Below are 18,429 nucleotides of genomic sequence, written 5' to 3'. Positions count from 1 at the left end.
AGAGTGGAAGAAGCAGCCTCGAGAACAATTGCAGACAACGTCGACAAAAGAGGCTGAAGAGGAACGGAGACTGTCACAGCGCCAATCTCTTAGCGTATCGTTGGTACGATCAGCATCAAGGTGGGGAAGAGGTCTGTGAATAGTGGCAACAGCGGGGGATTATGTCGTTGTGGCTTGGGGCGACAGCAGATACCTGTTGACCCAGCGCGGCGGAGTGTAATCCTCTATAAGTGGTCGACGCAGACTTCCGCCTTCCCGTGGGTTCACAGGCTAGAGCGGCTTGCAATACCGGTATGGGGCTAATGGTGGAAATAGTCAACGTCAGGGCGATTCCCAGATTTAGTATGCTGAGATATCTGACTGGAAACGTGGATGCGGCTTTGAAGCTGACGACAGGGTTGCTCGACTGGCTGTGTTCAAAAGATACAAGTTACGAGGGATGTTCCGACTGAGTACTGCGCAACAAATACCTGTAGCGTAGTAAAAAAAGGACAAGTCCGTAGTGGAAGAAAGCGAGTGGCTGAAAGACAGTGCGGACCGCTGAACGACAACGGAGTACGGCTAAGCGTGCGAAAGATGTGAGTGGAGCCAACGACCGTCCCGGCTCCCAACGAGGGCTGTAATGCGTTTGCAAAGCGATGAATTCATCAATTGAGCGCGAGGGCGATGAGCTAGTGCCTCGCAGTTACATGCATCAGCGCCAGGTGCTTGGGTGGGTCGGGACTCAACCCAGTTAGTGCTGAATCTGCTTTGGGCGACCAGGGGGTCGCTGCATGGCGTTGATGATAAGACTCAGCCCTCGCAGGGATTGACCTTGGATCGGTAGACCATAAGCTAGGCATCGTGGTGGAGAAGAGTTCGTGGTGTTACGGGGGATGGCGCGCCGAGCCCGCGTCAGCCACCTAGCCTGCGCACCGAACCATCAAGCGCATCCGCATCCCGAACAAGCAAGCCGTAAAGGTGTAATGTATTCTGCAATACGACAGCATTATTACTGATACAATTCAACTACTGCTGTCTCACGCGGCGCACGAACTTGCACGGAACGGCGAGAGTCACAAGCTAAACGCCGCGCATTCATTCATCTGTCCACGGATTGTTCGAACCTGCGGTCGCAATGCTGACCCCGGCTTTTGACTGGCAAAGCGAAGATACGAGACCAGGTTCCGCTCACATATGCTCTCACGGGCAAGAATAGGCGTGACACGCTCAGGCAGACTGTCAGCCTGCGCGGCTGAGTCGTGGTTGACAGCAGCCAAGTCCTGATTCTAGAAACAGTAACACTGATCCTTGGCCATCTATTCGCTCGTTTCAAGCAGAACCCTCGACTGTTTCCTGGCTGTGGACCCTGACGTGGCCGCCGGATTGTGCGTCTTGACACATGAAAGTACCTTAGTGGACCTGGGGCAGACCTTAACTTCTCCAGGGCTGACGAAACGTCAGGGCTTCGGGTCAACTCTGGGTGAGCTTCCGCACAGCAGTGCGCCAGGCTGTAATTCCACTTCGCAATTACCCTGATATACCTAGTCGACTATTCTCGTACTCTCGAGTGTCTCGCTTCCAAAGATGTGTTTCATCATGCGTCACTGACACTAGGCCAGCACTACTGGACCCGTCTACCTATAATTAACATTAGCGAGCGATCGCCTTTCTCCAATCAAGCTTTCCATTAGCGCATCACGAGATCACGTGTGTGAGACACACGGGCGTGGAGGCTCGGTTTTCTCTTATCGTCCATTACCGCTTCATTGCATGCGGAGAATTTATGAGGATGTGCATTCCATCCTTGCTGAATTGGCCGAACCTGGCTTCGACGTCCTGCACCTTCAAGCACGTGCGCGAGCTTGACCGTGTGCCGCACAGGCTTTTGGTGACATTTGTGCGCACAGTTTGGTCGATCAACTGCAGTCGGCGACTCTTGATGCAATGTGCCCTTGGTTGTCGTAGACTTCGATACCCCGCGGAAGCTGTTATGTCCGCCTAGTGTTTGACTGGTGGTTGACGATGCAACGGGATGCCCAGTCTCCGAGTTGCAGCGCCTGTCCGGCGTAAAATTAACACGACAACTTCCCCATTTTACATGGTGCAGCAACGACTCGGTGCGTACTGCGGTGTCTAGCGGTAGGGTGCCAATCTCAGGCTGCCTGGAGAATGTGACAGGCTGTTGTGATCGACATCTTAATCAGCAAGACGAATGTAAGGCTCCAATTGAGAGCGTGCAAGTGTCAATGGTGTCGGGCGGTGTACGATTACGAATTCGGGTTGCCCCCATGCTCACAGCCAGCCCTAAACGACGATCTTTCACGAAAACAGTGGCTCTAAGTGAAGGATTTGCCAAACCGGGCTCCATCCCAGCAGCACATATGTACAGTCTAAGCGCGGTTTCGCGCTCTGTGCCCGATTTGGAATCTAAGAGCGCACGCAAATCGTGAAGCAGATCGGCGAGCGTTGTTCGACTCGCAAAGCTAATTGCGACACTAGAACGTAGGAAATATGGAAAGAGAATTTGGGGTTGAAACAATGCCAGATGTTCCTGACCGCTAGTGCAACGCAGGTAGATGTTGCTAACTCCGAACGTGAACTTCTCGTTTCACGTTCCTGGTGTCTGAGTCGATGAACATACAATGCTTTTTGACGTTTGTTGTGGCGAATGTCTGGAAGACACGGCAATCTGTACTTGCCGCAGACCTCATCCTCAGATTGAACGCCTCCAATCAGGTATGTCTTGAATCCGTGCCGCTGCTCCACCAATGCAAGCCGAATTGATGGCTTTTGCGACACACTGGACTACTCGATGCGCTCTACGGATTATCTCAATGGCTCTGCAGTGACTTTCCCTCAGCGCCTGGTGGCTTGTGGCGCCTATACAATTAGGTTTTGAGAATGCTTCAACCGCCGACGGCTGACAATGGCTTCCACAACGAGGCCTTGCATAGTTGATGACGCTTGCAACAGCTGGTACATATATCGTGGCGGCGTGAGCAACTCCCCTGCTTGGATTTCGTGGGGACAAGGCTTCGCAGGAGCTAGGGTGTAATGCAGAAAATGATGAGGGCCATCAATGCGAAAGGTTTAGGCATCCTTGAAGACATTCGACGCTGATCACAGCCTTTTCTTGAACGCCTCCCCTCGAGGAGAGCTGAACATGAAGAATATCTTGCGACGTCGAAAGGCGTCCGATAAGACTGCACGATGGACATGGTGGGCTGACACCTGAGGGGTGAGGAAGTTTCAATTGGCCCGCAAGTGCTGGGCGCCTGTCACCTCGCACCGCGCACAAGGAAAACCAAGAGTGCTGGCGATCGACCAGAGCCCTTCCCGCTGATGGCTATGTCCCTAACGCGTCTGCGACCGGCCTTAAACAAGGGAAATAAAACCTCCGCAATGACGCGATTGGGCGGGGGCGGGGCGGAGACGTCGCTCAGCCTACCAGTCCGCCGAGAGATCCCGCAGCGGAGAAAAGAGGTCGCGCTTGTCAGACTTGCATGAAGCCATACTCAAGGGCGCAATCTCACGACACCCGGTTCCCCTCCGGAAGCACATTAGCGTGGCTAGAGCTCGATGTTCGAGGAAATTCACCGATGGGTGTGTTGTCAACGATAAGAACAACGACTCTTCGCTGATGGTGCCTCACACGAAGGTGCTGACACCATCATTCCAAAGCTCTCTCTCTCGGCCATGGATTGTAGTATCATGCAGGGCTACTGTAGGATTATATTGGTGGCTGCACGCCTAAGGCTGATGTGAGGGTCTAGGTTTGAATGGGCAAAGTGTTGCACTGTTCAAATTCATCTTCTGTGATCGATCGACATCATTGTGCATGCTATATAGCACGTTCCAGATATCTCGTTGAAGAGATCGAACTTACCATGCTGTTCTTGAAGGATTCTCAGCCTGTTGCATGGGATACGATACCCTACCCAAAAGCGCTAGAAAACACGAGGTTGCTATGCACTTGTCATCCAAAGGGGAAGTACAAGCACTTCGGCCCTTTGAATCTATGCAACGCTTCTCGAGTCGGCACAGCATGTTTCTCATGCTCTCGATGTAGCATGAACCTCATGCGGGAATTACCTGCAGACATGTGGTAATACACTGACGTCTGCCAGCAATAACTGGATTGATCTTGGACAAGGTATCCCATCGGTAAGTAAAGTTTTGCGCAACATTCGGTTTCGAGTCGTAGCTTCGGACCGCAGCAGTCCAGATTCTTAGGTTTCTTCTGACCACGCACGCGTACCTAGAAAGCTGTAACATGTGCGTTTTTATTCGTCCAAGATCGAACAATGCCTATCAGTGAGATCGCAATGACAGGCTATGCTTGCGAGGAAACCTAGGCAGTGATCCCCTCATATCATTTTTGGTCTTGCTGCTCGCTCTTTTCCATCTCACCGTGAACGTGGAAGCTCCCGTATCAGCCGCCGCTAACATCCTTAACAGCGGGTACTTAGGCAGTCCATAAGCGGCGATTTAGACAATTCACATGGCATTTGACATGGATAGAACTCCAGTTGGAGCAGTGGTTGTACACATTACAGACACGACTCTCATCAAGAGAAGGCACGATCGTGATATTGGAAGGCAGCTGGAACATGGCATGACGACAGCTCACTTCGACACCCAGAATCTTTGCAACAACGACAGCAAAGCCCAACACAGGCAGCCAGCTCATCACCGCCCCGTTATAGGCGGCAGTAAATTCGGAAACCTGAATCTCGTTTTGTGACCTTCCCTACGACATGACTTATGGCATGATGCCGGAAGACCGCGGAGGTAAATGTGCTCTCGTAGGCCCATTCACAGCACGCGCGGTCAGCTCGACACCTGTTCTGATGATAGGTACATTCGACCTGTCCACAAGGAAACCGCGGACAGGCATAACAGACGCTACGTGCAGTGCCACGGCGAATGCATCAGGGTCTTGTCCGCGACAATGGATGCGATTCTGCTTGCAAACGCTGTGCTTGGAGATACATACATCGGTGTCATGGTACATCCGGCCTTGGCTAAGACGACTAAGTGTGGCGACAAGTAATCTGTTGTATTTTACAGCATCAGCTAATCTTAGATTCTTAATCAGCTTACAACTTGACCACCACGAACCCTCCAACCGCATTTCAGAGTCCGTCTCAGCTACTAAGCGACCTGGAACAAGCGTCAGAAAGTATCTAGGAGCAAGGTTCGAGCAAGGTCTAGGTGTCAACGTTACCAATCGACTATGCAGTGCAACTAGTATTATGCAGCCGCACCAGAACTCCGGCTGCGAACAACAGCATACCCCAGCAATTACCGATCACCTTCCTTGATCATGCTGTAATCCGGAACTCCAACTGTCATCGTGGCACCAACTACAGAAGTTGATCTCAAATACCTTGTACCTACCTTGAGTCGCAGGTACTCCCGTGAGGCGGGAAGATTTCATCTCTATGCCGTTCCCAGTAATCAAATCTCACCGAGCCTTCGACGTTCCGTATCATTGTCTAGTCACCTGGAAAGGTCCTCTATGAACTTCTGCAACACAGTTCATGTCGAAGCAGACCTGTGGTACAAAGTAGGTAAAGACCCTGCATAGGTCACTTGATCCTTGAAAATATCGAGTTCACGGCGTGCCGAAGACGCGAGAATCCGCTGTCAGAATTTGCTGCTGCCGCTCGTGCAACTACCGAACTGAAGCAGTGTAACAAACTAGATTATGCACCGCGAGATCTGATGCGTCGAGCTAACGTGGCTTGCTGAGTCTCCGCGTGGCTTCGCGTTACACCAGGAGCTCACATGGCTCCCTTTACGAGGCAAGAGACCTCCCAGGCAAGTGGTTGGAGGCGTGGTTTGTTACCAGTACCAACAGGTGCGTTTCATTGATCGTGGTACGAGATCGTGTGGCTCATCGCCAGAAGCAAGGTGACTACCCTATGGTAATTTTTGGATCTCAAGACCCTTTGACCTGAAGAGGAAAGTAAGGTGTTACAGCCATTTCAAATCTGGCATCTCAACAAAGATGCGGTGAACGTGCTTTCATGTCGTCATCAAAGACGGTTCGACGAGAACGCTCCCAACCCAAGTATGAACTCCGCCTTCTCGGACAAACTTGCGACCTTTTCATAAAGATACCGATCAGACCCTAGAACCACATCTTGGAGAACGCGCCAGCCTCAGACATTAGCCTCAGAGTGGTAGACTCGCACAATTCGGCATTGCCTACCCATGAGGTATGATCACGTGGCGCTAGGAATTGATGTTCTTGCTGTGGATGAGGTGCCGATGCACAGATCCAGATCGTTCTCGAACTCTTATCAAAGATTTCAGCTGTGGAGATTTATGCCAGTTTACTTTGTATCGAACCCCTCTTGAGAGTTCGCGAATAAGACGCTGCTTTATCCCGGGCCCGTTCCAAGGTTTGCAATCGATGACCACCTGCAGACCGGGACTGGCAGTTTTGACATGGTTAGGGCCGATTGATTATGTTCTCCAGATCTTGCAGCCGTGACCCGAAGTTTCCATACGTTGTGCACACCAAGATACATGAAGGTACATGAGGCCCACTCTACGATCAGAATGTTAGCCCATCTCCGCGCGGGGTCCGATTGTTCCAACTTTAGTTGCGGGGGAGGCACTGTACAACCATCATGAATTCGTTTTCCAAGCATTGCGGTGAAGTTTCGGCCTTACAAAAACGCAGCGTTGGCGACAGCACCGCCCATCAAGCAATAAAAATTAGCCGAGCAGCAACCGCTCTATTTCCGCCTGCATCAATCTTGACAGCTTGAAGCCAAATTGCAACTTGCATGACAGCTGTCCGTTTGTCTTTGAGGCTTTCCGGTATGTATCTCAACCACCCTGTGGTGCCGTCATGACTGCTACTTTCGGGGACGGCACGTTATGTCTTCCGCGGAGCAGCGGCGCTCTAGCTCTGCGCCAATTACTCGTAGACTAGCGACCCTGGGTCTCCGTGAAACCCAAGTCGGCTAAAGGCAGACATCGTGCAGTCGTCGTAGAGATGATATTCCAACTATGCCTGTCTGTTGTTGCAGGCGAATAGAAGCAGTTTCGAGGGTGCTCACGATGGGATCCGCAGAGCCTCGAAATAGTTCTGAAACCAAACAATAGACACGAATGGGATTTCGCGAACAAGCATGGAAGCTTCAAACAATAGCCTTGCACACTGGGTGGGTTTTGCGTTCGACGGTCCGGGGCGATCGCGGTACGGATATCCACTGGCGTGTTTAGCCCTTGCACGCTAGCTAGCTATATCAACGGCGCCAGGGGGATCAAGTATCCACTATTGTATTTCGGCAAAATCGATGCGCCGAAACCATGCTCTTATTGAATTCGCCGACACTTCACTCAGGAAATGTACGTTGTTGGCTCTGTACCTAGGTATAGAACTATCATAATTTTAGCGTCGTCTGCAAAGGAACGAATCTGCTGATTGTGTGAGTATGTGAGCAAATCCTAAAATACGAAAAAGAGCGAATAATTGCTTCACATCTGAGTACGTGATTCGGCTCCAGAGCACAGCACACTTTGCAGTGATTAGTCTCCAGGACGTACTACTGTCGGAAAGGAAAGGTTGTATTGAGTGGCTGAAATATTGGTTGACACTGTAATGGAGCAAAGTGCCAATCGATGATTTGCACCAGCGTTCTGCATAGAATTCATGAACCATTGGCCTTCGATGTTGTCAGGAGCTTTGAAGGCTGCATGTTGCCGCCACTTTACGACACATCGATGCTTTATAATCTTGACGCGTAAGTTGATACAGCCCAGAATCGCGTGGTGCATCATACAAACGTGATGGAGCACATGCAGAGTCATTGTTGAGAAGTTGGTGATCTTGGATGTGGTGAGTGGCTGCGAATGGACGGGTTGCTGGTCCTGATGTCTGATGAGATACACTCTAACGGGGTCTACATCCCTGGTGCAGCGGCTCAGTACGCACGTTAGAGTTCAGAGCGAGTAGCCTATACTGGCGTCAAGTATGTTCTGAGCGAAGACAGCATCTTGAAGCTATTGGACTGGAGAGATCACCGAGCTGTGGCGGATTAGCACTGAGCTGATGCAGAAGTTGATGCGTCTGCGATCGTAGCGCGATAATGCTGCAACCCATATCTTGGGTCCATCGAATGGAGTCCGCACGGGACAATGCTATGCTGTAGAGGCCTAGCATGCAGTGCAAAGTCGGGTCCGTCGAGGCACATGCTGCCTGGACAAGTGGGGCCGACACAGGAGATGTGATTGTAGATTTCGTCAAAGAGCCTCTCGTCTCCTTAATCCATGTTCGACCACGGAATTACCCCCCAGACAAATGCAAGCGAGTCTTCGACAGTAACGCGAAGTCGTAGCGTCTCAATCACATGTTCATGTTGACCACAGTTTGACTGCGTGACAAGAGTACATGGAAGGTACTTCAATTCGAACACGAAAGCATCCCATAGCTGTGTCCTGCCATGTTGACGCTGAATTGTGTTGAAATCCAAGTCTTTTACTTTCCACTGTTGTTATGCACTCTTTCTACGAGCTATTTCCGAAGAGTCCGACTCGGTGTGATGATGTCTAAGAATGTACCTACCTCACAACTGGAAACGTGGACATGATAAAATCGCATCGATTTGGAAGACCTACCTCTATTCAGGGGCTCTGTTCCTTCGAACAAGTTTCGAGTTGTTTTGGTACCTGCGCTCGCACCAGTGCGACACCACGACCGAAAATAGGGGAATGTGTGTATCAATGTAGACGCTTGACAAGACTGGCTCACGGTGTAAGGGATTATACTTTTCGCTTAGAGCAGCAGGGGTGATTGCACGGAGCGGAACATCAAAATTCCCATCTTGGAGTTGCTTCGGCATGGGGAGCCGCGGCTCTGACTGACGTGAACGACCCTTAAAGCACATGCCTGTCAATCAACGCCATCGCGATAACGTCGATCAGCATCGTCTCTGCGTCCTGGCAAGCTGAATCCAAGCAGTAGCGGCGACGATGTCGGACAAGACCGACACAGAGCAGCTCGACCTGAGCCTGTCGGAGCTCGCATTCCAAACTGCTGTTCGAGCGCTAGTCCAGGCTTCGTCCAAAGCTGCACACGAACGGGCAAGACCGAGTCATTGACGATAGGAGTACACATATGCGGGTACTCCAGCCACAGCGAGATGCGCACCGTCCTTCTTTCAAGCGCGGTTCTAATCGAGCTTAAGACTTCGGACGTTGGGGAACCCCGTGAACGCTGATCATTGCAACAGAGCAAAGATCTTCAGCTTCTCAATACTACCACAATCAGCGAAGATACCTGGACTGCGGAACGAGCGATTACACATTGTATTTGAGTTTGAAGATCCCGTAACGGCACTCCATAATTGGGACCTGTGGGGAAATGCTCTTAACGGTCAGGCCACAAAGCACTCGCCCAACATCGTATCCAGACTGTCTAATGTCGATCCACCGAACCGAAGGTACTAAGCCTGATTGCATTCTAATTTGTTTAGGATAGCCCGCCGTTCTCAGCTGTACCGGTGGTGGGCTGTGCTGTCTGCATCGTGCAGGCTCTCATCAGCAATGAAGCTTTCTTACGTCCCTGGTTCCGGGTGGGGTCTCTAAGAAGTTTGTTGCTGCGCCCTTGAATAGGTGGCGCTCTACTCGCTCATTCTGCAACCTGCACGAAGCAATGCTTACTGAGATCATGAACGGTGGTGATCAGTTGTGGTAGTCTCAGAAGCTTGGCATGTGGGCCTCTGCGAAAGATTATGCACCAACAATGGCAGCACAGCCGGATAGACAGACCCCTAGATTGATGACTTGACAAATTCTTCGCTCGAGCATCTGGAAATATGTGCTGTCAGGCCGCCTCGCTTACCACGCACTGAAACTCGCCTTTGCGCGACATGCTATGTGCAGGAGTAACGTCCAAACAGCTCACGACGGTTTGCTATCTCACATTATCCTTCCATGCGGTTGACACAGGTCCAAGCTTTTGGGTGCCTAGCCAGTGCTGTAATTGACAGCAAAAACACACGGGCTCCCTGCCCACCCCGGCTTACATGAGGGGATCCGGCAGATTTAGCCCCGACTTTGAGACAGCGCCTTGCTATCCAGGTTCCCACGTCTCACCTTTCCTATCGTCTGTGACGCATTGGCTCGCTACATCAGCGGCTGGCATACACACCTAGTGTGCGCCAGCTATCAATAGGCATGAAGCTTACTCGGAGTATACCCGGTCACTGCACGCCATCACCCCTCGGGATCATGGCAGCACCATCCAGAAAGAGGACTAGACTGTGCTTCAATCTTGTCTTCGCGTCAATATGTTGCTGCAGTACATCGTTCCGCAGTACATGGCCCCGTATCTGTGCTGTCACAGATCCGGTGCCGAAGTGCTTGTCATCGTGCGGATCAAGCATAGACCACCAGGCGGATTTCTCATGCCCAACTACTCGGGGTGATCATACACATATAAGGGCTACCGTCATTCCCCCATGAACCACTCGCAATCATCCTTCCATATCCAGTTCCTCGGGCCCTCTATTAAACGACCCCTACTGCCCACTCCAACAGAGGACCTGGCCACCACCAACAAAACTCAACTCGTCAATACCCTTCGTTAATATACAGCACTGACCCCGCTGTTCGAAGGTTCATTCTCGCACTCATCCTATCATTTTTCAACGAGTTACTTTCTAGAAAGGCACTGACCCCGCCTTCTTTCCCTTTCCATTACACCTATAATACCCTGACCCAAAGACGCCATCATGAACGTCCTCATCTTCGGAGATCAGACCGCTGATCAGTTTCCCCTCCTCAAGAAGGTGGCTACATGGAGGAATAATGCCACACTTACGACCTTCCTCGACCGGGCCAGTGTTGTTCTCCGCGAAGAGGTTCAGAAACTGCCCAAAACACAGCGCGACCAGATCCCAGATTTCCTGACCACTTGGGATCTCATCAACACGTACTACACCGAAGGCAAGAAGATTGCTCAGCTCGAGAGCTGCATGGTCACTCTTGCCCAACTTGCACACTTCATTGGATACTACGGCGAGAACCCGACCGATCTACCCAACCCTGCCAACACACGACTTGTCGGTCTGTGCACTGGATCCATTGCAGCCTCGGTCGTAGCGTCCGCACGATCGATCAGTGAGCTGCTGCCTCTTGCAACAGAAGCTGTCCGTGTCGCCTTCCGCGTCGGTACCTGCGTTGGGGCGGCCAAGGATGCGCTTGGGCAGTCTTCTGAGGCCAAAGAAAGCTGGTCGACCATTGTCACAGGTATTTCTGAAATCGCAGCAAAGAAGGCTCTGTCCACGTTTCACGATGAGCGACGGATACCAGCCTCGGCGCGCGCCTATGTTAGCGCGGTTAGCGTCATGGCCCTGACTATCAGCGGCCCACCGTCAACGACGAAACGCCTATTTCAGGAGATCGACGCGTTCAGAAACAATACCCGCGTGCCCATCCCTGTATATGCGCCTTACCATGCCTCGCACATGCATGCTCAAGCCGATATCGATCGCATCCTGGACAGCGAGGCGACCAGGCACTTCCAGCAGTTCCGACCCCTGGCTCTGATCCACTCGGCAGCCAGCGGCAAATGTCAAACCGCGACCAGCACTCTCGACTTGATGCGAAATGCCCTTTCCGATATGCTCCTCGAGCCCGTGCGCTGGGACAGCCTGCTTGGTGAAGTCGTCTCTCAGGTGACCACCACTGGTAGCGCAGACTGCTCTGTCGCCGCTATTGGTGTAACCAACATTGCCAATAGCCTTGCATCTGCTCTCAAGGCAGGTGGGCAGTCTCGCACCACGGTTCGTGACCATACTTCGTGGGTGCAGACTGAACATGCTACCCGTGGCCGTACTCAGAGCGACAAGATTGCTATTGTCGGTATGTCTGGTCGCTTCCCCGGTGCAGCCACCCCTGAAGCACTTTGGGAGCTCCTTGAGAAGGGTCTCGATGTCCACCGCGAGGTTCCGTCAGACCGCTTTGATGCTCAGGCTCATTGTGATTCCTCTGGAAAGGGGAAGAACAAGAGCCACACTCCTTACGGCTGCTTCATTGACGAGCCTGGTCTATTTGACCCTCGTTTCTTCAACATGTCTCCGCGTGAGGCTGCCCAGACTGATCCTATGGGTCGTCTCGCCCTAACGACAGCTTTCGAGGCGTTGGAGATGTCTGGCTACGTTCCTAACCGCACACCATCTACCAAGCTGAACAGGATCGGAACCTTCTATGGCCAGACCTCCGATGACTGGCGTGAAATCAACGCTTCTGAGAACATTGACACCTACTTCATCACTGGTGGTGTGCGTGCGTTTGCTCCCGGACGCATCAACTACTACTTCAAGTTCTCTGGTCCCTCGTACAGCATTGATACTGCCTGCTCGTCTTCCCTCGCAGCTATCCAGTTGGCCTGCACCTCGCTCTGGGCTGGCGATTGCGACACTGCATGTGCTGGTGGTCTTAACGTTCTTACCAACCCTGACATTTTCTCAGGCCTGAGCAAGGGCCAATTCTTATCAAAGACCGGCGGTTGCAAGACCTACGACAATGATGCTGACGGTTACTGCCGTGGTGACGGCTGTGGATCAGTGGTGCTGAAACGCTACGAAGATGCCATTGCTGACCAGGATAATATCCTTGGTTGCATCCTCGGTGCCGCCACAAACCACAGTGCCGAAGCCGTCTCTATCACCCACCCTCACGCTGGTGCTCAGGAGTACCTCTACAGCAAGGTCCTCGCCAATGCTGGTGTTGACGCCCACGATATCAGCTACGTGGAGATGCATGGAACTGGTACCCAGGCTGGTGACGGGATCGAAATGACCTCTGTAACCAACGTCTTTGCCCCACGTCATCGTCAGCGTCGCCCTGAGCAGACTCTCCATCTTGGTGCTATCAAAGCCAATATTGGTCACGGTGAAGCTGCTTCAGGTATCAATTCTCTCGTTAAGGTCTTGTTGATGATGAAGAACAATGCTATCCCTGCCAATGTCGGCATCAAGGGAGTTATGAACAAGACTTTCCCCAAGGATCTTGCTCAACGCAACGTTCACATCTCTACTACACAGGTTGCACTTCCGCGCAATGGCGCTGAGAAGCGCAGGATTTTCCTAAACAATTTCTCTGCAGCTGGTGGTAACACCGCTATTCTGCTAGAGGATGGTCCTTTGCGCGAGGCGCCGAACGGCGTTGATCCTCGCACAATGCACACCGTTACTGTCACTGCCAGATCCATTGCATCCCTCAAAAGGAACATTAACAACATCATCAAGTTCCTAGCGGAGAATCCAGAGACCACACTTCCTAGCTTGGCCTATACTACCACTGCTCGTCGCATTCAGCACAACTACCGCGTCGCTATTTGCGTCGACGACATCTCGAAGGTGAAGGATGCTCTCCAGACTCAGCTGAAAGACTCTTACAACCCACTCCCCATGGTACCAACCAAGACTGCCTTCACTTTCACTGGCCAAGGCTCGCAGTACACCGGTCTCGGCCAGAAGCTGTACGAAGATCTTGACTCGTTCAAGGCAGATATCGACCAGCTTGACAACATCGCACGTCTGCACGGTCTTCCATCATTCCTGCCCTTGCTCACTGGTACTGATGTTGCCACACTCTCGCCCGTCATTGTACAGCTTGGTATGGCTTGCATACAGGTCGCTCTTGCCCGCATGTGGGAATCTTGGGGCATCAAGCCGATTGCTGTCGTCGGCCATAGCCTCGGCGAGTACGCTGCGCTCCACGTCGCTGGTGTCATCTCTGCCAGCGATATGGTCCTCCTAGTCGGCCGCCGCGCTGAGATTCTTGAACAGGAGTGTACTGCTGGTACGCACGGTATGCTTGCCGTCAAAGGCAGCGCTTCCTCCATCAAGGCCGCTCTTGGCGATAAGATGACCGAGATTGCTTGCATGAACGGCCCTGAGGAGACTGTACTCTGCGGCACAGTCGAAGTTGTCGAGTCTACCAACCAGCTCCTCTCTGGTCAGGGCTTCAAGTCCACGAAGCTCAATGTGCCTTTCGCGTTCCATTCTGCTCAGGTCGAGCCGATTCTGGCGAAGTTCCAGGAAGTTGCCGCTGCCGTTGTATTTAGCAAACCGCAGGTACCGGTCATGTCCCCTCTCACTGGAGAAGTCATTTGCGAGGCTGGTATCATCAACGCCGCGTACTTGGCTCGCCATGCGCGTGAGACTGTCAACTTCTGGACTGCCTTGACTGCTGGTAAAGACCAGAAGCTCTTCGACGAGAAGACTACTTGGCTCGAGGTTGGCGCCCATCCTGTCTGCAGTGGCATGGTTAAGTCCACCCTCGGTGGGACACCCATCACTGCTGGGTCCCTTCGCCGTAATGAGGATCCATGGAAGACTCTTTCCAACACCATTGCGACTCTTCATCTCGCCGGTGTGGCTTTCGACTTCAATGAGTACCACAGACAATTCAAGAGTGCCTATGAGCTGTTGACACTTCCGACGTACAGCTTCGATAGTAAGAAGTACTGGCTCGACTACCACAACAACTGGACCCTGACCAAGGGCGAGGCCGTCCAGCCTGCTCAGCCCAAGGCCATCGAGGCTCCTGTCGAGATTCCATCCAAATTATCCACTACGTCCTGCCACAAGATTGTCCACGAGGAGCTTCATGCTAACTCTGGTACTGTGGTCATCCAGTCCGATCTGTCTGACCCTAAGCTCAAGGCAGCTATCACTGGCCACAAAGTCAATGGAACTCCTTTGTGCCCATCGTCGCTGTACGCCGACCAGGCCATGACTGCCGCTGACTACCTTTACCAACAGCTGCGTCCCAATATGCCTACGCCCGGCCTCAACGTCCACGCCATGGAGGTGCCGAAGACTCTGATTCCTCAATGGCCAGCCCCAGCCGGTGGCCAGCACTTGCAAATTGAGGCTACTGCTGACCTCGAGACCAACCAGGTCGACGTCAGATTCCGCACAGTGACCGCCGACGGGTCCAAGGTCCTTGCCGAGCACGCCTTTGGAGTTGTCAAGTACGAAGATGTCAAAGTCTGGAAAGAGGAGTGGAGTCGCATCCAGTACATGGTCCAGACTCAAATTGATGTCCTCAAGCAAAAGTTAGAGACCGGCGCTGCTCATAAGGTGCTGCGTGGCATGGCCTACAAGCTCTTCAAGGCCCTGGTGACCTACGCTGACAACTACCGTGGTATGGAGGAGGTCATTTTAGATGGGAAGAATACCGAAGCAACTGCTCAAGTCCAGTTCCAGACCACTCCGGCAGATGGAGAGTTCTTCTGCTCCCCATACTGGATTGACAGCTTAGCTCACCTCTCTGGCTTCATTGTCAACGCTTCTGACCAGCTCGACTCCGACAACTCGGTCTACATCTCCCACGGCTGGGGGTCCATCAAGATCTCAAAGCAGCTTTCTCCTGAGAAGAAGTACCGTTCCTATGTCCGTATGCAACCCGCTCCTGGCAATATTTCCGTCGGTGATGTCTATATCCTTGAAGGCGAGGAGATCATCGGAATGGTTCTTGGTCTCAAGTTCCAGAACATCCCTCGTCGTGCTCTCAACATTATGATGCCACCGGCTGGCGTCAAGACAGCTCCCGCCGCGAAGTCTTTCGTCAAGTCTGTTCCGGTCAAGGCCATTGCTGCCGCACCTGTCAAGGTCGCACCTGCTGTTACCAAGGCCGTGAAGCCTGCAGCGAAACCTGTCAAGGCCAAGGTCGTCAAGCAAGTCAACAGCGGCGTCACAGCCAAAGTCATGAAAATCATTGCTGAAGAGACGGATGTTGACATGTCTGAGCTCGTTGATGATGCTGCCTTCGAGAACCTCGGAGTCGACTCCTTACTTTCTTTGACCATCTCGGCTAGGTTCCGCGAGGACCTGGATATGGACATCCCGTCAACTCTCTTCACCGACTGCGCCAGTGTTGGCGAGTTGAAGAAGCACTTCAATCAGTATGATGGTGGTGCCACCATCATCGAGGACAATGCCTCAGATACTACTGACGAGCCGTCTGACCCCTCCACGCCCTACGAGCGTGATGCTGGCAGCACACCTCCCAGCTCCGCCCCCAGTGTTGACGGAAATGACATTGATATCAAGGTCTCCGAAGCAGTTGTCGGGGGTGAGGATAGCCTTGCTCGCAAGCTTGTTGCTGAGGAGATGGGTGTCGATGTTGCAGAGATCACTGACGATCTCGACCTGACTGATATCGGTATGGATTCCTTGATGAGCTTGACAATTCTTGGATCCCTCCGCGAACAGACTGGACGCGATCTCCCTGCCGACTTCCTCACAGTCAACGTCACAATCAAGGCTATCGAAACCGCCCTCGATATGCGTGCCGCTCCCAAGGAAGTCAAAGTTACCGCCAAGATCACCGCTCAGGCTCCCCAACTTGCAGAGGTTAACAAGAAGCTCGCTCAGGCTATTGATGTCTCTCAACTACCCACTGCCAACTCCGTGCTGCTCCAGGGCAATCCTAAGATTGCTACCAAGAAGTTCTTCTTGGTCCCTGATGGCTCCGGTAGTGCTACATCCTACATATCCATTCCCAACATCTCCCCCGACATGGCAGTTTACGGATTGAACTGCCCATTCATGAAGTGCCCTGAAAAATGGGAATGTGGTGTAGAGGGTGTTTCTCAGATCTACCTGAAGGAAATCAAGCGCCGCCAACCTGAGGGTCCTTACATCATTGGAGGATGGTCAGCTGGCGGTGTTATGGCCTACGAAGTTGCTAAGCAGCTTGTTGATGCTGGCGAGAAGGTTGAGAACCTTGTTCTGATCGATGCTCCTTGCCCGGTCGCTCTCGATCCTCTACCAGCTCGTCTCCACATTTTCTTCGATCAGATTGGTCTTCTTGGTACCGGAAAGCCTGGTGGTACTCCCTCATGGCTTCTGCCTCATTTCGCTTCGGCCATCCAGAACTTGAAGAACTACGATCCTGTTCCTATGGACCCGAAAATTGCACCTCCTGTCCTCGCCATCTGGTGCACCGACGGCGTGTGCCCCAACCCCGAGGACCCTCGCCCACCACCAGGTGAGGGAGAGGACCCAGCTCCTATGAAGTGGCTCCTCAACAACCGCACTGTCTTTGATGATAACGGCTGGGCTCAGCTGCTCCCTAAGGAGAAGTTCGAGTACGCTGTCATGGGCGGTAATCACTTCACAATGATGAAGGGTGAACATGTAAGTTGTCCTAGACTCTGTTGCCAAATTCATTACTGACTCGATTTGCAGGGTGCTACACTTGGCAAGCTCCTTCAGAAGGGTCTCAAGCTATAGGCTTTTACCCTTTGGCACGTAGATTGTACAGATAGCATACATCTCCTTTGTTCAAGTGTTGAACCTGGGGTTGTGGGCGTTTAGGGTTGTTACAGGTATACACTGGGCTGCTGGCATTATTCAGCGTTTCCAGCAAGACACAAGCGTTGTTCCACTGGTCATGGCTCACGCAATGTTTCTTGCTTCTTTGTGTTGACGAATTGTATGACATTTTGTTTTACTCGGCATGTTTATCGCTTGGATAGTCCGTAGTACTTAGCGTTCACTCCACAATCTGCATTCTCTTCTAGTTCCTTTACGATGATACTCCCAACCTGTGTTCTGGTCTCCCTCGATCCCTCTGTTAGTGCAAACAGCGATCGTAGCGAAAAGCCTACTCTGACCTTCACATCTGTTTCGCACCCAGTACTCCGCCAGTCTGGGAGCACACTTCCACCGCAGCATCTTCGGTTGGGAACCTTGTCACATCTCTTCGTGCAGCGGGCTGTGGAGGCAATCCAATCGCATGATCGGAGAAGCGAGTCCAAGAAGAGCGTGTCAGCTTCAGCCACCAGCGTGCCCAACACTCGAAAGTCGGGTGTAAAGTGCTTACATTGTCCTTATCGGATAGCCGTTGCATTGATCGGTAGCATAAAACATGCCCCTCGGATTCTCGCGAGTAGAATATAGAAACATTTGACGTCACACCGTTTCGTGGGTTACAGTCATCACCTTCTTGAATGCTGTCCGACGTACGTACTACGGCTGCGACTGCGGCTGTGGCTACGGCTGCACGCCATATTCATTGGCACCTCAGAAGGTCTCCATCAACCGTGTGGAGGAGTATCGAGGTCACTGATTGCGTCAATTTTTAAGTTTTCAACTCAACTGCGCGGGATGTGTATGCGGAGCTATAGTAGTGCATTGAAGGTTGCTGCTGTAGCCTCGCAATCGGCCCATCAACAGCAATTACGAAAGTATACACAGTGAGGCGAACCAGCACAGCCTGCATAGACACACACCATACGGATGGTCCCCACGTTCTTGCAGGATCTGCATCTGATGGGCCATGTCCCTAAATGCAAGTCTGACGACATCTTAGTGAGGCGATGACCCCAACGAGGATACGAATGTGGGCTGATAGCATCCTGCGCCGTATCGAGTACCGCCGCATACGAGTGCAGTACGCCTTGTC

The 18,429-nt window shown here is 52.3% G+C and overlaps 1 protein-coding gene across 1 annotated transcript; it reads left to right on the top strand.

Annotated features, from left to right (window-relative positions):
* Positions 1-10,427: 10,427 nt before the first annotated feature.
* Positions 10,428-17,541, top strand: C7974DRAFT_389812 (polyketide synthase-like protein). Its single transcript, XM_046141409.1, has 2 exons — positions 10,428-17,159; positions 17,211-17,541. The coding sequence occupies exons 1-2, from the start codon at positions 10,737-10,739 to the stop codon at positions 17,253-17,255; spliced, it is 6,468 nt and encodes a 2,155-aa protein (XP_045998818.1). The 5' UTR covers positions 10,428-10,736; the 3' UTR covers positions 17,256-17,541.
* The last annotated feature ends 888 nt before the right edge of the window (positions 17,542-18,429 follow it).

The sequence above is a fragment of the Boeremia exigua genome, assembly GCF_020726555.1.
Source record: "Boeremia exigua strain MPI-SDFR-AT-0100 chromosome Unknown C7974scaffold_4, whole genome shotgun sequence".
NCBI classification, from domain to species: Eukaryota; Fungi; Ascomycota; class Dothideomycetes; order Pleosporales; family Didymellaceae; genus Boeremia; species Boeremia exigua.
This window is presented reverse-complemented; position numbering and strand designations above follow the sequence as displayed.